Genomic DNA, 23,204 nt, shown 5'->3' on the forward strand with positions numbered 1-23,204 from the left:
ATAATTTTACACTCCGCACTGTGCGCTGCTTCCACTGCCACTGCAACTGCTACCGACGCTGTTCCAGATACTTTGCATTTATCCACGAGTCGTATAAACTCGATTTCCGCCTCTGCGAGCAAAAATAGTGCCCGCTTTTCAATTGGACGCATCTTTTTTTCCATTCCTGCATATCGCACTGCGATGAGAAAAAGATCCTACAAAAGAATATTCTCATTCAAATATTATACCGCGCGTACGTGTAAATGAATTTAAAATTGTATTCGGCTGTCTTCCGATGCCGATGATTATACCTGGGCTGATCCGAAATCAAAACCGCGGGAGTCTTATACAAGGGGTATGTTTGTATTTTGCCTGAGAGAGTTATGCGGAGAACGCATATATCTTGAAACTTTGCCAAAAAGAAAACTAAGGTGCGAGGCGGTTTTACAGCCTTTGTCCGTCGCACCGACAGTTCTTCTACTTCTCGAAATTAGCATAGTTTGAGAATTCGAATCTCACAGTTTTACGGCTAGCCTCTTAGTCCTTGGTTGGTCAACCCGGCTGTACATATATGTAATATATATATATATTGTACGTATACCTGTACCTTGAATATTTATCGTTGTTCGTCACCCTCGACTCTACTCTGGCCACGTAAGGTTTATACCGTCTAGTCTGCAATTAATAGATCGTGTGTGTGAGCTGGTGTCAATCAGGAACAAGACTAACAATAATAAAGTCCCTTTCGGAGAAGACCTTGAATTCTGCAAAACCAGTCGGATCTCGAATATAGACGAAAAGTTTTTTCGACTAATCGCGGCGAATACATTTCGCTGCAAATTTACGGCAATCGATATTTCGAGTTATTGCAAAATACTTGTGCAGTTATATTTCTGAAGCGTCCTTTTTTCAACAGTGTCGTTAATCTCAACGTTTATCTGTACGACTATTCGGGAATCTCGCGATCCTTCGTCCTAGCTTTTTTTCTATTGCTGGATTCTCGACATGCTGGCTCGTTTCATTCCTTTCGGACACTGGATGATTTTCTTTGTAAGTAAATTAGTTGGGGAATTTTCACTCCAAACATCGCGGTAAGATTATAGGCTATATCTGAAGAAAACCGTTTTCTAACCGTTTAAATTATTTCGGGCCCTTGAACAACGGTTGCTCCGTTTGTCTCGTCGTCGGTTGTGTGCACCGAGTGCCGGTGGTGAGAAATCAGAGTATCGAGGTACGCGATCCTTGGTTGGTGAAAAAATTGTAGAATTCCGGTTGGTCGCCTCTTTCGCCGAAGTATACAAGACCGTGGAGAAGAGGAGAGTCGAACGCAGCCAGACTGTCTGTGCCGGGCCTTCGTTATTTCTCGGCTATGTACTTTTTCCGTCGCATCGGTCGGTAATGCGAGAATCTCGTCGTCCTCTGATTCATGAACTACGACTGGGTTCGACGCCCGACTAAAACCGGTTGCACGATGCCTGAATTACGCGTACTTTCAAAGTTATATCGCACAATCTTGAGACTTGTAATCCATGATTTTTATCGGGAACACTTACTGCGGCTGACGGTAAATTCAAGTCGGGACTGATAATCGAGAGAGATCTTTATCTCTGTACTGACAATGATACGGTAATTTACATTTGGCCGTTTATGTGAAACTATGTATCGTCGGATCGTTAATTTTATTCCCAATCAAATAGAAATTACATGCCGTTACGGTGGTAGAAAATGTAATACATACATTGGAGTGTATCGGAAAAAAATAATTGACGGTTTTCCACTGTGGCACCTCCTAAAAAGTTTGTGCGGGTTAAAAGAAAAATCTTGTGCAAAGATGAGCGTTCTACGTTGTATGAAAGATCGCGCTAATTAGATGTTTCACTTTTTGTTCACATTTCTTTAAATCTGTGAAGAAACACGATGTAGCAATTCAATTATCATTCGTTTCCTGACCTATACCTTCACCCCAAAGATCACGATCCATAACACAACGATATACCAATCGGGAATCTTATCCTCCGATATTAATTAATTAAAAGTTGACGTTGAATTACAATCATATCGTGAGATTGAATTAATATGAAAAATGTCGTCAGATAGACTTCTCAAATATCAACTGGAGACTTGATATTACAAGTGTGGGTCTTCTTTGTGACGCAAATTGATGACATGATTGATATAAGCAATAAAAACGACTCTATTCACGAAACATGATAAATTTAAAAGAATTTATTCAAAGTGAAACATCGACTCAACGCGATCTTCCACATAACGTAGAACGCTCATCTTTCGACAGAATCTTTTTTTTAATCTAATCAAACGTTTTAAGAGATGCCACGGTGGAAAATCGGAAACTATTCTTTCCTGAAACACCCTCGTGTACATTAACTTTCATTTAGTTCTCTGCATTTTTTTTCTCCCTCAAATTTTCAGTCAGCTTATTCTACTCTTCGTAGGATTCCTATCACCTTGTACGTTTCGAGTTCGGGCGATCTTTGTTGTTTTATTGTTGTCAGCGAAATGCGAGCCGAATGCGGTTGACCCCGAGTTCCCACACAATGCAGGAGCAAGAGTGATCCAAGACGTTGATTAGACGTCCTATATGAATGAATTTCGCCACTCATGCAGCAGACGTGAAATCTGGGTAGGGTATTTTTTTTTTCTCGCTCTTGAGCCTGAATGAGGTACGTATGCGTCAATGCGTCGGGATCTTGCAGCTGGTCCAAGAAATCAGTTTATTTTTGAACCATAATCGTCGCTGCAACGACTTGTGTTTGATTACATATGTGTATATTTATAGTGTATCTATTTGTGCATTGATTCGAAAGGTTCGAAACGAATCAGCGAGGTTTGTAATATCCGTTTCGTAATCGGTAATCGTTGCATCATTTTTTCTCTCACTCCCGTTTCTGTGCCTTCTCTTTTTTTCTTCCTCTTCGGTTAGATCGCGCTAGCACAGTATTTCGCACGTAGCTAATTTTATAGGCAGAGCCCAAACAAACAGTATCTTATTGTGATATATCTCATATCATGCATGTGTAATGTGTATTTTGCAAAATGCATTCCTATCTATACAGAACCCGCTGTAATCATTCAGTTAGTTAATACGAAGTTTGCAATCGCATTCTCTCTCTCTCTCTCTCTCTCTCTCTCTCGCATGCGACAGGCAATAAATTATCACGATTAATATGTTCAGCTGTTTTTTAAAACAAGAAATCAAGCAACTTTTAATCAATACGACGACCTTTAAATGGCTTCTATGTAATACAGGGACGAAAAATAAGGCAATTCTGTTTTCGAGATCTCGCTCGAAATTCAAATTACTATCCCAAGTTCACCTTTTCGAGTCTCACTTTCCACATTTAAGGCATCGAACGTAAGACTTTGAAACGTCTCGTTGTTACTGAAAAATTGTATTTAAGATGAGAAAAACGCGGTAGCGTCGCACCTTTCTTTGATCTAATCTTGACGATGTACCGCAATATGCTGCAGACACATGTTGTAAATCATTTGCATACGTTTGAAATGATCTGATCACAGGGACGTTTATCTAACCGTTTTATGCAGATAAATAATTACGAAATACGTAATACGGTTCAAATTTCCTCTACAGCTACGTATCTACAATAATATCGATAATGTTGCCAAAATCTTTTTGATAGAACGTGAAAGCCGAGACTGTTAAATAAAATAACATAATTTCCACCATGCTAAGTATTAGGCAAATATTTTTTCGAATCAATAAATTAAAATCTGCCAGTGACTATTGAAATAAGCATATTCTGCCGGGATCGAAGTAGTTGTTTTTTGCAATTTTTCAATTATATGCATCGTCCACGTTTTTTTTTAATTTTTCCCTTACATTACAGATTGTTCGATTGGAGACCAGAACCAATGCGCGGCGAGCCTCAAAAGTGTGAACGAGTTGTCGTTATAAAAAATCTCTTCAGCCCAGCTGATTTCGACCAGGAAGTTACTCTGCTTCTCGAGTATCAGCAGGATTTGCGAGCCGAATGTTCGAAGTGCGGTGACGTCAAGAAAGTTGTCCTTTACGACGTGAGTACATAAATTCCGTTGGAATAAAATAAGTGAAATAAAAAGCTAGAAAAAAAAGAGACATCGTAAAAATCATCAATCGATCCCTTCTTCGGGAACGTGACATGAATCTGCACGTTCAGCTGCGAGGTTGATTAATCAAGAGACAAGTTGCGTAACACAGGTGCGTAAAACTAATTAATTGCTCATTGTTCGTACGCAGTTAGGTGCGGGCTGGATGATTTTTCATTGTAAATTAAGTTTCATTCGGAACGTTGAACTGCACTGGGTGTGATTCATTGAGCAACGGCTTCGTTGAATTAATTATGTACCTATACCTGTCCTACGAGGAAATAAAAAGAAAGTCGAGAGAAAAACTGATGCATACAAAAACGTTCGAACATGACTTCCTGTGTAAGTTTTTCAAATCACTGAGACAAATTCTGGAATACATGAAAGCTGAGGAAATACTTAGCGTGTTAAACTAATCTGTTTTTCGAAGAAATACGGTTTTAAATTTTGCAACGCACGCAGCTTGATCGGTGATTCGTGCCATCGCAAATCTTGCATATCTGCCTAGAGGCGGTACGCTGATTTATGTAATCGAGGAAACGGAAACGGATATTGCTTTTCGTAGCCTTGTTTGTCAAACAGGTACCTAATTAGCACAATTTTATACCGTACACGATAAGCTGGTGATAATACAATCTTATAATGATATGAATATATGTATATGGAATGTTATATAGGTGTAATGAACAAATGTAAGTATGTGCCGATTAAGTACGGAAGTTTTCGACAGGTCTGATATTTTATCAGGGGAAAACATTTTTTTATCACCTTTCGCCGACCAACAAAACCAAAAAATCAAGGAGAAATATAAATAACTAAGGATCGCAGTCGCGAATTTGCGGCGGAATCACTCATAAATGCAGTACTAATACTAAAAAATTTATTTCGTTATAGCAAAAAGTATTCATCTTTATTTCCGGAGCATTCTCTCTCGTGTCCGTTTAGCAATGCATATGTATAATCTTACGTGCATCTCTCCTAAACGAATTGAACAGCGTTTTATTAATTCGAAGCGCAGTTCCTGTGTTGATTTTAATTTAATGTGATATTCCTAAAATCCATTGGAAGCAATTCTATACTGAGTCGTATTTTGATACGGTAGAAAAGAAACGAAAGGAATTGAAAGACAAAGGAATTCTTAAATTCATCGGCTCTCGAGGTATTTGCTACTTACATAAAATTTGCTATCACGCGGTCTCTACGAATTTCATTCGGTTGTTGCGAATGTCGTTTTCTAGATTGATTTGACAATTTTGACACTTTTCACTTACCTTTGTAATGCAGTTATTTGATAACAATGTTATGTTTGCACGATTACGTTCAACTATTGTTATGCATTAGGGTCTTTCAGAAAAAAATAATGTGCAATTTTCCATCATGGCACCCGCTAAAAAGTTTATTTAGGTTAAAAGTAAAATTCTGTCGAAAGATGAGCGTTCTACGTTATGTGGAAGATCGCGCTCAGTTGATTTTTTATTTTTATGAATTTTTTTAAATTTGTCAAGTAACGCGAATAAATTTTTTTTTATTGCTTACATCAATCACGCCGCAAAGGAGACCCACACTTGTAATACCAAGTCTCCAGTTGATGTTTGAGAAGTTTATTTGACGACTTTTTTATTAGTCATTCAGTCTGATAAAATAGTTACAATTTTGCGTGAACTTTTAATTTCGGAGAATAAGATTCCCGGTTGATATATCGTTGTGTTATGGATCGTGATTCTTGGGTTGAATATAGAGGACCACGACGTGTTTCTTCACAGATTCAAAATAATGTGACGAAAAAGTGAAAAATCAAATGAGCGCGATCTTTCACGTAACGTAGAACGCTCATTTTTTCACAGAATCTTTCTTTTAACCTGAACAAAATTTTTAGTGGATATCATGGTGGAAAATCGTAACTTATTTTGTTCAAAAACACTGGCTATAAATATACGTCATCCTCCAGTGATACTTACGCTTGATCGCAGCAGTGTGACGAGTGAAAACCGTTGTGTCCACAACTGTTCCCTGTTTTTCTTTACGGTTCATTTATTATTTTCCCTGCCCTGAACTTGTACCGGGTTTCTCGGTCATGCGAAGAGCCTCGCTTTGAACGATGTAATTTCATCCTCCACACACAAAGGCTTGTCCATCCACGTTGCTTTACGTATGCACGTTTTTGCTTTATCATTTTAATTTCATCCGTACTGTTTCACTCGTTCGAGTTCTTTGCTACAGCTCGAGCGATTTAAAACTTGTACGCGAAGTAACTTCTGGTTCATCGATATTTGTTTTATTGCTTATTCGTAATTACAATAAAACATACGATTTTAGGGATAATAGAGGTACTGTAATAATCATTCCTTATAGAATAGTGGGAGATCATATGATTTCAATACGAATTGTGGTATTCGTTTTACGGATTTTCTGACGGTCTAGTTCACGCCTATGTTGTACAAGAGTTCGAATCCTAGAAGAGAAAAACTGTAGATCTATTTTATAACAGAGCTGTTATACAAGTGCGCAAGCAGGGTGAATCAGGCGCCGCGGCGCCGGGACGAACGGCTGATGCTTTTAACATTTTTTTTTTATTATTCGTTATTATTACTACTCAGCCAGTGTAAATCATTGAGAAATTGAACAGTACCTATTCTCATTCCACATTTGAATTATTAATAACTCTGACATAAGATCCTGGACTCTACTCACGGTTCAATGGTTTGGAATACTCGTACCTACCAACCTACTAAACTTTCATGGTTAATAAAATGGCTATAAATAATTCGGCTGATCACTCCTATAGTAACATGATAGGTACATCGAGACAACAGCAATTGCTACGAACAATTTTGCTAGCTCCGAATTGATGAAATTGATCTGCAAAACAAGCTGTCAATGATTTCTCAACTTGTATAATATTTGGTTTGTTTTTTAACGAGTCTGATGCTAGCGCAATTATAAACTGAGAAAAAACTGGTCAAGTTCCTTACACTTTTTGTAAACTCAAATAATTATGCAATTTATGAGAAATTTTTTTCTGAGTTTTGAATCCGCCATTTAACTTTTAGTGCAGCAAGAAATTTCGACTGGTGTATCCAAGCTTTTGGCCGGTAGTGTATGTTATTAATAAATATAAGCTATGTAAGAGTTTTTCCTTTTTTCGCGACATTTTTCTCACCGCATCTCATATGCCTGCAACTACCATAGACATGATACATGTCTTAAGCATGGCATAGGGATGCTCAACTCTTTTTTTGTCGGGAAATCCAACTGATTCGAAAATTTATATTCACCGACGAGCGTATTGTTTAGAATAAGTATCATGCGTATTTAAAGATTACTATTTGAAACAACTAATATTCAGTAGTTACGTAGCTTAAAATAATGTTATGAATGTACGAGAATTTTTATAAAATGACCGGAAAAATACGCTAATTTTCAATTCCCGTGCTGCTGGACCACCCTGTTACAAAACCTACGTGAACCTAGGACCCGACTTGAAAAAACCTAACTATTTTTTGTTGATTCTTGTAGGTTTTTGGAGGTAGTTGTTTGTAGTAAATTCCCAAGGAACTACAAACAAAAAAATCGGTACCACAAACGACTAGAAACGATTCTGAAGCGAGTAGGACGTTTATAGTAAATTTTGCAGGAACTACAAACGAAAAAAAATGGTACTACAAACAACTACAAACGTTTTCGAAGCGAGTTGGACGTTTGTAGTAAATTTTGGAGGAATTTTAAACGAAAGAAATTGTACTACAAACAACTACAAAAGATTCCGAAACATTAGTTGACAGCAGGGCCACAGAAATTCTAGCTAAAAAAAAGAAAAAAAAAAAAAAAGTATCTTTCTTTCCTTTTTACTACGAACGAAAATATCTTCACTACAATCAACTAAAAACGATTCTGTACGGAAATCTACCGATAAATTCGATTTTTTTCAAAATGGGGTGCTGACATTTTTTCAATCCCTTATATTTTTTTTTTTGGCACTACTACAAACGAAATCATTGTTACTACAAACAACTACCCACAAGAATCAACAAAAAATAGTTAGGTTTTTTTTAAGTCGGGTGCTAGGTTCACATAGGTTCTTATAAATAATTGTAAGCGTATTGGTCGCGCCGGCCTGAAATTTTGCAAAATATTCACAAAGGTCTACTGTATCAAAGCAGACCCTATTTTGTAAAAAACTTCACTATCGTAAATAATCATAAAACCATCAACTAATCTAAAACAAATATACGAGATCACAGCATCTTGAACACGATAGCCGGACGTAATAATTGAAAGGTTTTCGTTTACCGTATCACGCGTCGACCAAATTCTTCGACCGTCTAATATTTTTACGGAAAAAAACGTGCGATATGCAATAATGTACGCGTTACGCAGCGTAGCCGTTGGTAAATCGCACGTATCATAAACTACGATAGAGACAGGTAATTGTGATTGAGATAAACACGCATATTTCACCCGAAGACTTTGCCGCCCTACGCTTCAAATTACTCATTTCAAAATAACAAGCAAATGTCGGAAAAAAATATTTCCTACCCAATCGTATCAGCGGATGGATGGTACGGAGAGCTACAATTAATTAGAATTTCAAGCGTATATCTAATATGACACCATAACATAACTCCCGAGCCTTGTCGTCAGAACGAATAAAAAAATTCAAACACGCGCACATATACGTACACTTATAATTTCTATATTTAAACGCTAGTTCAGTCAGTCAAGGAGATTGCATAATTCGTCTTCCGTATAATGTACGTAGGCGCCTATGTAGCTGTACGGTAGGTATGTATAATATTAAAATTACCAGACCTTGTGGAATTCGACATTGAACGGGAATTTTCATGTATGAGGAGGTGGAGATTCTGACTGCAGTTATTAGAGTTATAACAAACGTGCAGGAATATTTTAACAGGCTTCGAAGTTTAAGCATTGTAATTCTACGAATGTCCAGCAAAGGGCAAGGACTTGATTGACCTGATTCAGCGTGACATTTTTTCTTTATGATCCGATTTCCAAAGGCTTATGATTTAACTATTCAATTCACAGGGAAGATATAAGGTCATTATTTGTGAGAAAAGGAAAAGGACAAATTATAGAACGATATTAGATTTATTAGAATGGAATCATCGGGAACGTGGCAACGAAAAGAGAAACGATTTAATGAATAAGATTCCTAACGACATTATACAATTTAAATTAATAACGTTCGATTGCTTGAGCCATATTAGCGTGTATAAAAAATGTTAACAAATGGTATCATTTACAGTAAATAGTATAATGCCGAGGCGTTTGTATAATCGGAAAAGTGTGTCGAAAAACACAAAAGTAGATAACGACGCATTAATAAAGGAAACTGAGTATGAAGAAGACAAATTGTATGAAGCCAACATGCATTTTTTGTTTTTTTGAGAGGCGTCATTCCTCAAATTTTAAGAAAATATGATGATGGCTCAAGAAAATCTGAAAAATAGGAATGAAGTTTAATCTTACACTTGACATGTTATATCTTATATACGCTGAATCTGTAATTGCGACACGACATGGCTGTGGGTCACCGTCTCAATGTCGTCAGTTTTATGGGGTCAGGTCGGTCCTTTGGTTGATTAATGGCTTATTTCACCATCAGACCTTCTTTTTTACTTTTTTTTTTATTCTTGTCGTTGTCGTTGGGTTTTTTCTTTTTTCTGTCTCTGTTACACCGCCATCGTTGGCGGTGTTGTACGAAAGACTTACACACCGTTGTACAAAACTTGAATACAACCTAGAGTGGCAGAGCTGTGTTGAACTATCGAACATTCGATCGTCCTGATTAATTAACTTCAATTCACTTGGCGATGAAATTTTGGCGCCAGTTCTTACATTCTCTTGTACGCTCTTACACGAATTATATTATATGTAGTATACTGTGTGTGTATGTGTGCCTGGGTATACATGAGTACGATATATTCTTACCAACTGATATGTTCCACACCGCGGTCGAATGTAGGAAAGTCATTGACCCACATTATGGGGCAAACTAATTGTAATTTAATTTGACAGCCTCGCAGGAGGAAAAAAAAAAACTTGTGTAGGATCCAAGTTTTTTTTGCGAGTCAATAAATTTGAGTGGGTCATCGATGTTTTCATTTATCGTCTCGATGTTGGGTTTGGATATTATTTTTCTTATTATTTTCAGATCTCATTTATACTAGACATTCGTTGCTATTATTATTATTATTATTTTTTTTTTACTTTTTTGCTGTATCATTTAGTATATTTTTATTATTAAGGTCAGTAGAAATCTTTGATCAGAATAGCTTCGTACTGATACATGTTTGTTTCATTTTCTGTTGTACCAAATGCGAAAGAAACGTTTTGAAAAATGGCAAAAACTGTGTTACTTTGATTTATAAAGAAAAAAAGACGCACGAATCGAGAAATAGCAATATTACTGTTAGATTTACACAATCTCTGTGAAAGATATATTATACATGCATGGTTAACAGAATATAGTTTTTTCTTAGCCATCGACTAGTTTGCACTATCTTTCATTTCATAGCTGCATTAATTTTATTACGTCGCATTTTTTTTTATCCCTTGTAAAGATAAGGACAGAGTTTATCTACCAGTAGTACATCCATTGCGCGAATGAAATAGTCACTCAGCTCTGACAGTCTCTAACATTCGAAATTTATTGCTTCATATTCTTATCAAGAAGGTTTGGACTCTGTATAATCTATACCACTAAAATTGTTATTAAGTGCTTGTAACAAGATATTGTTCGCCTATGTTTCGGACCTTATAGTTAATTTCGACACATTTTATTCTCATTACAAGTTCTATTTTGTGTCTAGGAAATCGAGTATAATGTAATAATTAATTGTACGTCTTTTGTAATTTTTAGAGACACCCCGAGGGCGTTGCTCAAGTCACATTCAAGGAACCAGCTGAGGCGCAAGCTTGCATACAGCTGTTGAATGGGCGCTGGTTCGCCCAGAAGAAGATATCGGCTGAAATATGGGATGGAAAGACCAAGTACAAGTGAGTTTCTCCTACAGACGGATTGCCTTTTTTTACCGACCGTTTAGTCGTAAGCCTTGTGCGTCTTTTCCTACTCCGGAGTCGGCTTCTACAATATCGGTCGCAGGCGTTTTTGCCGGATGATGGTAACCTTGTCCCATCGCGGTACAGAGTCGTCCTTCAACTGACATGAGACTCCACCGAGTCTCTCGATCCGCAGACAGTTACGACCAGCCGATAAAGCATTTTGTGCAAATCAATACTGATTCGTTTACTTTTCTGCAGCATTTTCATGACCATGATATAAAAATGACCACATTTATCGATTGTAGGTATGTTTGAAATTGTTTTGCATGATTTTTGAAGTATGAATTCGAATAGCTTTTTATTCTGTTGCATGACAGATCGATTTTCATGACGCGCCGAAACGAATATTCAAAATTGATATCAACTGACGAAATTATGCAACTTGAGAGGATTTTTTTTCGTGTAAACTTTGTCTTTGATAACTTGAAGAGTTGAAGCTGGTCTCTGTTTGCGGGGAATCTTTCACGTTTGCTCTGCAACCTTGGTTTTCTTTGCTTAAGAATCGTCGAAACGGAGGCCGAGATTGAGGAGCGCATCGCGAAATGGGACAAGTTTTTGGACGATGAAGATGACAAGAAGGAAGCCGCCAAGAAGAAGGCGGCAGAGGACAGGGAGGCGGAACAAAAAACTGCAGTCTAACCTGAGAGAGGGACGCGTCGATGTTCACTCCAACTCTATAATGTGTTTGATTTTTTTTTTTAATTAAAACTTTCAGGCAACTCCCAAATTTTCATCAAATTCCAATATACCCTATAGAATCAGTGCGATTTTGCTGAAGTCCATTTTCCTTGCTCCTATTTTATATTTTTATTTTTTTCTTAATGTTCTTAAAAATTTCTATAAGGGTGAGTAAAACCGGAAATCGTAATTACTTGCCATTATTGATTCGTGATACGATACAGCCGGAAAATTGATTTCAGAGTACAGACTTATTGTACGTGTAATTTTAAGTACATACAGCTATGGCCAACCGATCGCTGCTATATTAGCAATATCGGTTAAAAATTGTTGTTGATAGCTTGTAAGGTATAATAATACTAAATGAGCAATTTCACTAATAATATGTGTTTTTTATTATCTAGCCTGAGGTTGGCAATTCGTTAAACCTTAATCCAAATATTCCTGGTGAATGAAAATCGTGCTTTTCAAATTTCATGAATTTACGTCCAGTCATGCTCTCTCAAGTAATATGCGGTAAGTGAATCTAAATTCAATAACTACCGATTTCTGTAAAAAATGTTCTATACCAATTATGTTAATTTGATCCGGAGGGTTATAGGTCACGGCGTGAAACTCGTCGAGTGAGAATGTCGATTTCTAGAAGAGTGCAGATTGCTAGCAGGTATAAATAATGAATGCTGAAAGTATTATGACGCCGGCCTCAATAGAACCACGGCGGCAAGAGCTGAGGCTTTTCTTATAATAGTCTGGAGATCGGCGCGCGGCGCTTCCATCTGCTGGCAACGCGGTCAACTGTGATCGAATGCCCCAGCAATTAAACTGGTACCTACAGCTTTTATTAACGTAAGTAAGTGTACGAAAAAGACAATGCCACATTTATTCTGTACTGAAAAAAAGTAAAAAAAAAAAAAAGAATCTCGATTGAAGCGGTTGCATATTGACGTAAAAAACTAATTAGACGGGTTTCGTTATCGTAAAATATTTCGACAAAGTGCAAGCTCTGGAGTTGTTTGTATTATACGTAAAACAATAATTCGAGGAATCAACAAATTTTAGTGCTAAAATAAATACAGCAAGAATTTTCTCTGGATAGCGCAATTTTTTTTTAAGCATAGCGAAATCGGCCTCTCAATACAGCAGACGCGTTAGTTAAATTTACGAAATTCTAGCACTTGCAAGAAATTTTCTTGCCGTCTATACATTAACACTTGAATTTTCTGGCCGAGTGGATTATTCATTCCGTGTACGAGTAGACTTCTTTTTTTTTTTTTTTATCAAATTCGCAAACTGGTCATTATAACCGTATAATGAAAGAAACCCGTATTGTATTTGGAGAATGAACAGAATTTGATATAACGGACACCCCGGGATGAGCCGTGATCGTCACACGGGACGCTGCATCGGAAGAAGTGGACCGCGATCGCTGCAGTGTCATCCTCAGAAGCAAACTTCTCGTCGGCAAAGATGTTGGGAATCTCCTAATTTGCTACATCGGCATTCCGAGCGCTCCGCGAGCCGCGTGCTGTTGCTTCTGCTCTCCGTGAGACTCGGCCGTTCGCTTCGCTTCGCTTTGCCCCGTGCTAGCCGGTTGCCAATCTGCCCTCGAAAAACATTCGCCGGTATTAGAGCAGATCCTTTTCTCTTTAATTCTGCAACCGCAAGCTGCAGCGTCGATTCAGAGAAGGTTCGATTAGCTGCATATGTCCCCCGTGATTTTTCAAACCACAAAATGTCCTTCGGAGTCGAACCTTGAACCGTTGGAGAGAAAGAAAAAAAATGTCTTTCGCTGAAAAACGTTGTTCCGCGACGCTGCAGCCTCTAGTCATAAGTGACGGCGTAATCAGTTATGTATACTATTGCTCTGCTGAAGTTACTTGTAGTTAGAGCAAAACTGCGGCGTCGATCGGCATTCACCTCGCGTGTCTCGATGTTCACCGGAACAAAGTAGTTAGTTCTAATCGTTTTGCAAATGGTTCGAGTCGGGTGGAAATTATTGACGAAAGAACTCGACGGTTTGCTTCGATTTCCGCCCCGCTGTCTTGGTCTTCTTATGTAGCTTCTCTATATTTTATACGAGATTCCAGCATACTCGTGTAAATAAAATTTATTCGTCCCTGCATCAAAGTCATAGAAAAACAAGTTACAATAACAGATCAAATGTTGCAGTTTCAGCAGGTAGGCGGTGTCGTACACTTGTCACCGATGAAAACGATGCAGCGCCTAATTCTGCAAAACTGCGAAGCGGTTTGCTTGTAAGCGTCGAGTTATTTTATCCTCATAGCTGGTAGCGTATCAGCGTTTGTTCCGTGTCAGGTTACGGTATATATACATAAAATTTATTTACAGCAATGAATCGCAAGGACCTTTCGAGTGGATAAAAGTCGGGGTTAATGGATGAGGATAAGCTCGAGGACCGAGCTTCGACTAGCCGTAGAATCGGTGCGTATACGTGCGGATAATGCGGAAGGAAAATCGCGAGCACGGCAGAAGCGCGCCCCGTAAATCTCTAATAAAAGCACCCCACGAAGCATATTCTTCAAGCCACGGTCGTCCCATTCATCCTATCCGTGGAGGACGATGGGTGGATGGGTGTAAGCCCTGACCTCTCTCCAACCTTAATATCGCTGACAAATTTAATGTCGAACTATTAGCAGCGGGGAACCACCCCTGCATTGTCGAGTGGCCACGTGCGCTCTGACTCCCCCACATACACTGTGCTTTCGTTTGATGTGCAGCTTCGCGGCCGACGAGAGTTTGGCGAGAGAGAGAGAAAGAAAGAGATAAAGGGGAGTAAAAATAAATTATTCGTACGAAGAAAAAAGACGAAGAAAGAGGAGAGAGACGCGTTCGTTATAATCGGTACACATATATACCCACTCAAGCGTTAGCACCGTGTCCGTATTACAATAGGGTCGTGTCACGGCCCTCGGGTTTATTGGATTTCCTCGACACCCCAAGTGAGCGTGTGTTATAGTAAATAGTAGCTACACCGACCCCGGTCGTTCCCCACCATCCCGAAGACCTGTCGCCGGAATTGCTACCCGGATTAGCCGCCTCTATGCGCTGTTTGAATACAATTTGATACGGTCAAGTGTCGCACTGCAGCGGATCAACGCGGTAATTTCCTTTAGTTCCTCACTTGAATGATATACATATATGTATACCTACACGGGACATATTTACCGTGCACCGTATCTTTCACCGGATTACCTGAATATGAATGAGCATATGAATAATCTGAGATCAATTGGCATTGTAGTAACGAATAGCAATGGTGTATGTAGTAATGCGGCGTATACAATGTTTCAAATTCGACGATACAAGTTAATTGTTATTTAGCTCATAGAATCCAGAAACACATAACTACTGTGTGGTTTTCACCAACGATGAACCGGCGAACGAGGCAAGTTTCTAGGTAACAATAGTATTTTCGACTAATACTTTGACTATCACGATCACGAGTAGAAGGTAGGGGAGACCGGTGTCAGTTGTAACAATTTTTACAAAATATTTTTTTTTTCCGATTATAGATAATTTCTGACTGATTCTTTTTCTCCCAAATTAATTGACTTTTACTCTTTCTATTTTAATTTTTGTTAGTCCAAAAATACGCGCGGTATTATTATTAACAATCGACTTAAGACACTGCCGCACGTGTTACAATTGAAACCTTACCGTTGTCAATTCTAACAGCCTTGCTGTCAATTGTATAAACACAGACGCATCACGGGATAATCTTATCGGACAAATTTATTTTCTCTTTATAAACGGTCTTTGAATGTTACTATGACGTCAGTAGCGTATTTTTTTCTTCTTTATATGGAAGACCAGGGCACGACAGCCCCCCTGATCCGCTAATTATTTTTTGTGTCTTTCGAGCACCGGGTACAAGTTATTTTGATTTATCTCGAGCAAATTTATCATTATTTTGCCATAATTAACACAAAAATAGGTCCCGAGGCACGACGGACCTCCTTCAAAAAATAACAAAAGTAAATTGTTTTTTGGAAAATTCCTGAATAGAGTTCGCGTGCCACAATCTCCCCTATCCTTATTTAAAGTAAATGACAACAATTGAACAACAAATAAAAGTATCAGTTAGACAAACAGTTGTCGCATACGAATAACGCACTACCATTATTGCGAGTGATATGTGTCCATTTTTTACACTCAGTGCATTGGAGTCATTCTTTGTTGCTCTGAGAGTACGGCTCCAAGCAGATTAAACAAAATGTATCTTCGTCCGAAGACTATCGTTCGATTGATTTACTCGGTTTTTTGATTATTCCTTTCTTCTCGGTGGTCGTGAAATTGGATAGGGAATTGCGTAAGGAATGAAAATGGAAAAATCAGTAGGATTGGAACATTATTACAATTGACACTTACGGGAATTTTACATAAACAAACAAAAATATTGTCCTCCGAATCGTAACCTTCAAATTCTAACCTACATTACTGATAGTCAAAGCATCGATGTAGTTTATATCAATTATAAACAACACTCATGGCTTACATACAAGAAGCAAACATATTGGAAGGAAAATATTTACTTTCGGATAGAAAAAATAGACAATTGGACGCAGCACGGGGAACATTTGCATAAATTCTGTGAAACGTTCGTGAACAAAAGCGGGACAGGTATGTATCTCTGTAAATGAGTCCAAATAGTTAGCATATAATCGGCAACATGGCGGAGTAATCTTCACTGTAACAATTGACACCCTGTTATAACTGGCACTGGTACCCCCTACGGTAGAAAATGTCTATTACGTCTAAAACGTCTTATTTATTCTTGAAGCTTGATCTTTCAAGCTTAAGCTTCGGTCTGCATTCAATCTACTTCCGCCTCGATCAGCTAATTCGTGAAAACATTGATAGTATGAGAAATTTTTGTTCCCACCCTCATTAAATTTCCTAATCTTCTTCACATATCTTCACGAAGATCAGCGTGTGTGAAAATCTCAACGTCATGCCCCGCTGCATGATTCGGAATACGTCGTGAGCGATTTGGTTAGATCGTTAGCTCTCATGTATCATTTAAACGCGTGTCCGCGAATCGCGTCCTGGAAGTCCACATAATCCAACAAACAAGATGTGAATCGACACACAAATCAGTGCAAGACGTGTAAATGTTATCGAGTCCTGCAACCGTGAAACAGGATCAATCTACTCGAGCATTGCAGAATCAATTAAAATCCCGTCAGTTTCTAAAATCGGTAAATAATAAAATAAAATTACGCTCAATCGCAGAGCATTTGAAAGAAGTTGCAAAGTACGCTGCAAAGGCTGGGAGATATTGTAGATTTTTATAAATGAGGCGACGATGCAAGAGGAACGATTCGATATTATACTTGTCGGAGGAAAGAAACGGGAATAGAAAAAACGAAAAAAAGAAGAAATACCTACGTTGAAAAATAAGGAAAGAGTAAAAACACAAAAGAACGATTGAAAATTCCGTCTTGGAACGAGAGCGTAAAAGCTCGGCGGTGGAAAATTAAGCTTCCCGAAACACCGCGAAACTGTTAATTAAGACTCATTACCGGGGCCTCTAGAGGAAGATACGGTGCGAGGGTGGGTTAGCCGGGTACCCGCGGTGTAGGAACTTCTTAATACCGCGGGGTGCGGAAGGGAGGGAGGGAGGGAGGGCGAGGAGGGGGTGTCGGGTTCATTGTGAGATCAATACGAACTCCTCGTAGGAGTGGCGCGAGGGTTCCCCGTCCGTTTCCCATTGGCGGTTGAAGAGAGGCCTCCGGATTGGTCGGATTCGGCGCTGCCAGGAGGCGGCACCGACGGAGAGCCCGAGGCGATCTGGTTCGACCCTCCGCGGGCTCCGTGTGCAGTAAACCCGGTGTTAAAAAGAGGAAGAGAGGATGAACGCCGGTAGAAAAAGACAGCCGGAGGCGAAACGTCGGGGTGGAGGGGGATGCCAGGCCTCTGGGATTCAGTCTGTGTTTGCCCACCAGAGACACACCACCACCTGCACTGCAGGGTGTACTTTATTCGGGGGGTGTTAATCCGGCAGTGGAGCAGCAGCAGCAGCACCCACCGCGTGCTCAAGCATTTCCCGGCAAAACGGAAATCCGCCCTTGCAGATCCGATGAACCGATCCCGATCGCGATCGTTGATCGATAAAACGGTTTCACACACCGTTTAACTTATCGGATTAAATTCGCCGCTCTTTGTCACGCACGGTTTTTTATTTTCATTTTTTTTTTTATTTTTTTTTGTTCTTTCTATATATTTCCGCGCGGTTTCACCGCACTCCCCGAAGTGTCATCCTCCGAGGTATCCTCGCTAATCCGCCGAACGACGCGGAGACAGTGAACCGAGGAGGAACAGCTTCGGACGTCAACGTATGTGTCAGAACGTGAGATTGGATTGTGAGGGCTCCGATTGGCCGAGAGGATCGATGCCCGCGGGGCGGAGAAGGGAGTTTGACGTCTTGGTGACAGGTTGAAACTCGGAGCGACGGTCCGCAGGGACTAGCGTCGTGACTCGTGGACCGACTGGTTCCGACGGGCTGCGCGTCCCAGGAAACCGAATTCGTTCCCCGCGAGGAACGCGTCGCACGCAATCGTTATACCTCGACGATTTCAAGTACAGCCATTGCGATCGTCGGTGCTGCTGAGATTTATCGCGTACGTCGGTCTTCAGTGTCGTAACCACGTGGAAAGTTTCTCTCGTAATCGTCGACACACGACTTTATCCTTAAGTTTCCTTCGATCGCGTGAGAACTGACAACGAATCCGGCCAATGACTGCGCCACTACGTTCCTGTGTTTGAAATTGTGATAAAACGGATTACCCGCGGGTTAATTGTGAATTAAAATACGTCAAGTTACACGATACACTCGTCAACGGTACACCTATATTTTAATACCACAAAACAACATCGACAGTGCAAGTGTGAAAATTTCATCGAAAGTGTAACGTTTTTTTTTGTTTTTTTTTTTGTTTTTTATGCTTTTTACCCTTTCATTTCTTTCTCTTTTAATCGAGGAACGGAGTCATGCGTTAATCGCCGCTAACTCCTATCCGCACCAATCACTGGCGAGGAGCAACGAGAACCAGCCGCGTCCGCTCGGCTTGTAAAACCGGCGCGGTCATCCCGGGGCGAATAAGCTCGGAGTCAGGTTGCTAAAGAGAGATTTTTGGAAATCGGCAACCATAACGAGCGTCGACGGGGTAAACGGGGCCAACGGGGCTTTGAATAGTGGTGCGACGTTCAGCTACGCGGGTCGCCAGGCCGGCTCGGGGGGGCCGGGCCCGGGTGGAGTGATGAGCTGCCCCGAGGTCATGTACCAGGCCTACTATCCGTACCTGTATCAGCGGGCCCCGCCGCCCCCGCACCCGAGCCACCCCCATGCCGTAACCCACCCCCATGCCCAGGGCCACGCCGGCCCCCATACCGCCCACGCCGCGCACGCCGCACATCCGGCTCATCACAGTCCTGCGAGACCCGCGCCCTTTCAACCCTTTTCCACGGCCTCTGCCACCCACCAGTACGACAGGGTGAGTAATCATGGTTTTATCTTTCGTACGCTGGATGGTTTGTCATCGCAACGCTACGCGGCGTTGCGGAAATTCCGGTTTTCATCTCGGTGCCTTACGGATATACTCGCGTACTTTGACATTATGTCGGCAAGTGGTTGCAGTTTCGTGCTTAATTGGTCCGTGTAAACATTTGTTTTGAAGCAATGAACCGCATCTGGGTTTAGTAATTGATTCTCTATCGGACAATTTGATCAAAGTTCGATTTTGGTCGTAAATTTTCTAATCGAAGACATTAAAAGTTAAATTAACGTGGTCGCAAACGGTGCACAAATGCTACCCTTTTTTAATGTCGCAACCCTTTTAAAACGTCGAAAAATGATTCTACACCAACGGCTGCTGATCGTGATCTCGTAATTACTACCGCGATTGATCATATTGACGATCGGACTGCAGCTTGTAAAAATTTGCGAGCATAGATTATACGTTCCTTTGCCAATTTGCGTAGGTACAAGCAAAGTACCGGTACTTGTACCTTGCATTGTCTCACGATTGTGTTTATCACAGTTCCTTGTTTTTCCACCAGAATTTCATCAGGTAGAATGTTGAAATAGTATAAAAAATTGTTCCAATCGTTGAGACCATCAAAGATGAGGGAAATTCCGCTTCTTGAATAAAATACCAGACATATCTCTTCAATAACTTACTTATGTGTTAATATTTACGTTCCTTTCGTTGCGGAAACGGACGATACGTATACAACTGCAATCACTCTATTTGTGCGGTATGTATCTTGGCTTAAATATGCCAAGATACGATCGACGATACAATTCTCACCATAAAGTAAAACATTACAAACATGAATAAGTAAACTGCAGTTGTGGGTGGGATACAGTCTTTTTGGACATAAAAATTCCCTGCAGTTTACAGTTGTCACGATGTGTAGCTAAAAAGTTTGGGCCGCTGTAGATCTCGGCGACACAGACTTTTGAGAGACGGACACTGGCTGGTGCTAGAAATATAATAAGGTCGGTCCCTAATCCGATTAGCACTTGACGTGGAAAAATCGAACACAAAGGACTAGGGATCCTCGGTGGACAGGTATACAACGGGATTATGACACCTCCTAATGATCATCCATTCGGATCTCCTCTAATACCCCAGGTAAACACCGTATACCTGCAGCGTTAAGCTCCGACCAGATCGATAGGGGGTGTTTAATCGCGTTAAAAGACTCGTGTTACTTTACCCGCGGACAAGTTTGTCGTAACATCGTAACTCACTGCGTCTACCGCTGTTCGTCCGCGCCTCCATATTTATTTCCGCGATGTCACTTTGGTCTGACTCGAGTTGACTTGTCGCTGTTTGATAACCGTCCGAAGTACTGGAAAATTACTCAACCCGGCTAGGCTAATTCGGACCCGGCGAACGAAAGTGGAAATTCTTTATTCCAAGTCGCGTTGCTCATCCTGAAATAGTTTTCTTCGTCTTTCGAGGGTCCCTCCGACCATTGTGTCATTTTAATCTGTCTGGTAGGAGGTCGGGCGTGCCTCGAGTACCTTACTCGCGTTTGCCTCGCGGTGTGTCGAGTGTTATTTTGCCGGCAACCGCCTTCGTGCTTGGGTATATATTATAATGCTCGCACTTTTGCGTCGTCGCCAAATCCTCGCTGTTTCTCTCACACGAGTTTTTATCTCCGGTATAACGTTTCGTTTCTTATTTCAATTTCCTCGTTCCTTGGTGTCTTTTTACTTTGTTTCTCCCGACACCCGTTGAATAACTCCCTCGTCGCCTCTTTGCGCGTCGAGCCGTCTAGGTATATAACTTTCTCTCCCTCTTTCTTTTTCTACTCTTTCACCCTTATGATTTACGCCCACGCCTGTGCGGTTTAGTGAACGTTTAGCGAGGCCGGCTAACGCGGTGATGAACTAAAACCGTCTCCTCGTCCCTTTGAGCAACCGAATGAACGACGTGAAAGTGACAGCGGACGATGTGTCGTCGCTTTGGATAGGCTGTAACGCGCACAGATTTTTACTCTCTTGCTTTTTATACTCATTTTGGTTAACGAGGTTCTCGGTTTTAACGTAACGGAGTCGTTATATCACGCGACAGGGTATGATTTAATTACAAACCCCTTCAATCGAGTACTTCGATTCCTTTTACATCGATGAAAACAAATTTTTCAACGTCCGTATAACGCTCCCCATGACTTGATTCTGCATCACTTTTTCAAATGTCGGCCGACCATTGAACGCAAAAACTTATCGCTTGTACTTTCCGTGCGTAGTGGAAAATCTTTCTTCGGTGCAGTTTTTCGACGAGTTTTCAACATTTTCTGCAGCCACGGCAATTAATCTTGGAAGTATGGATCAGTGCAGTCCGTGATTCCGGGGAAATAAAGAAATTTCGAAATAGAATAAAGGTCGTGTCTCGCAACGGTGGCCGGTGCAGATGCTGAGGTTCGCATCAGGGGTCCTTCGAACGCCCGTGGCGCGACCTTCGGGAGGTATAATAAAAAGAGTGAGACCGATAATAATTATTTTATGGGTATACGGAAGAATACAGAATGTAGGTAAGCGTATAAGCGCGCAACTTGTTGCAGCCTTTCGTACATGCAGTTAATTAACAAGCCATGGCACTTATTGCTGTTAATGCCACAATATCTAATGATATTCGAAATGGACTGTATTAGATGTGTACACCGCACTCCGAACTATTGTCATCGAGGTGATTATCGACCTAATTAAACACAAAGAAAAACAACGCTAATTATTTTTAATTACGTCGTTAGGTCGTAATTTTCGTATGTATATATATATATATATATGTAAGACAGATGCAGTATAATAGGAAAAGTCGGTTGACGTTCACGTCACTCGCCATAAACTACCTGATTACCATTTACGAGGTATCTGGAGGGGGGTTCATTGATATCATGCCAGCCAGCTTGTACATCTGTATAAAGTCACATTAGACTCGTCATTCGATCGCCCAAAACGAACCTGCGTACAGCGTGAATTTAAAATTAACCCATCCCTCCGAACGAACCCTCAGTTCTCACGGGACAAAAGACACAACGGAACCGATATGTTCGAGGCTCAGCTGTGATGTGACGTCGAAGACGATCGGCTCGTTCGGCTCGTTCGGCTCCCGGCGACGAGTTACGGAACAGTGATAAAATTTTTTCCATCGCAGAGGCTGTAGCCCGGGCCCTCTACGTGCGCACGTGAACGCTGCACACGTGTACGTACATGCATACGTCTTGTTTCGTCCTTCCTCGAGGCGCTTGACGGATGTCTTGTCCCCCTGAACAGTGACGACAGATATCTCGTGCTGCGGGGGCCGCAGGTTAAGCGGTTAGGGGGAAAAAAACGGAGTCGGAACTTAGGCATCATGGACTACTTAGGCCAGGCGTTGGCAAAAAAGGCCCGGCGCGGCGACGAAAAGGAAAATGAGTGATAAAAAGAGGCGCGGGAATAAGGAAAAAAGGAATTACGTATATATCAGTCAACCAGCCGTAACGTCCTTCGCCAGACGCGTCCGTGAACCTGCGGCACAACTCGGTGCAGGATACGCTGCGAAGACACAATAAACTCATAAACGTTTTAGTGGCGTCCTAAAACCGGGAACCGCCGCCTGCACCGATGACTTTCAACCGTGAGTTCCACAAATGCAGCCTGATGTCTAGCTGCATCGGCGCTCGGCGATGTCCGAGAGATAAGCTCGCGGCGAGTATCCAGGCTATAATACTAGCGTCCTCGGGAACCGGGAGCTGAGGGACAGCTGACCGCGCTGCAGGACACGGCGCGGTTAAAACGCGCCAAGAGAACCGGCTGCGGATCACCTGAGGATCGAGGAGTC

General features: G+C 40.9%; 2 protein-coding genes across 5 annotated transcripts in view; both read left to right on the forward strand.

Annotated features, from left to right (window-relative positions):
• barc (RRM1_TatSF1_like and RRM2_TatSF1_like domain-containing protein barc) overlaps nucleotides 1–12,150 on the forward strand; it is a 48,559-nt gene extending 36,409 nt beyond the window's left edge. For all 4 annotated transcript variants that reach the window (XM_046609210.2, XM_046609207.2, XM_046609209.2 and 1 more), the window contains exons 6-8: nucleotides 3,849–4,035; nucleotides 10,970–11,106; nucleotides 11,673–12,150. In XM_046609210.2, the coding sequence (XP_046465166.1) occupies nucleotides 3,849–4,035; nucleotides 10,970–11,106; nucleotides 11,673–11,811 (463 nt within the window). In that variant the 3' untranslated portion in view covers nucleotides 11,812–12,150. The remainder of the gene's footprint in view (nucleotides 1–3,848; nucleotides 4,036–10,969; nucleotides 11,107–11,672) is intronic.
• Nucleotides 12,151–12,254: 104 nt separating this feature from the next.
• Nucleotides 12,255–23,204, forward strand: part of vg (transcription factor vestigial) — a 58,502-nt gene continuing 47,552 nt past the window's right edge. The window contains exons 1-3 of the mRNA XM_046609213.1: nucleotides 12,255–12,366; nucleotides 12,452–12,700; nucleotides 18,852–19,364. Coding sequence (XP_046465169.1) covers nucleotides 19,131–19,364 — 234 coding nt within the window. The 5' untranslated portion in view covers nucleotides 12,255–12,366; nucleotides 12,452–12,700; nucleotides 18,852–19,130. The remainder of the gene's footprint in view (nucleotides 12,367–12,451; nucleotides 12,701–18,851; nucleotides 19,365–23,204) is intronic.

This window comes from Neodiprion pinetum, chromosome 1, assembly GCF_021155775.2.
Source record: "Neodiprion pinetum isolate iyNeoPine1 chromosome 1, iyNeoPine1.2, whole genome shotgun sequence".
NCBI lineage: Eukaryota > Metazoa > Arthropoda > Insecta > Hymenoptera > Diprionidae > Neodiprion > Neodiprion pinetum.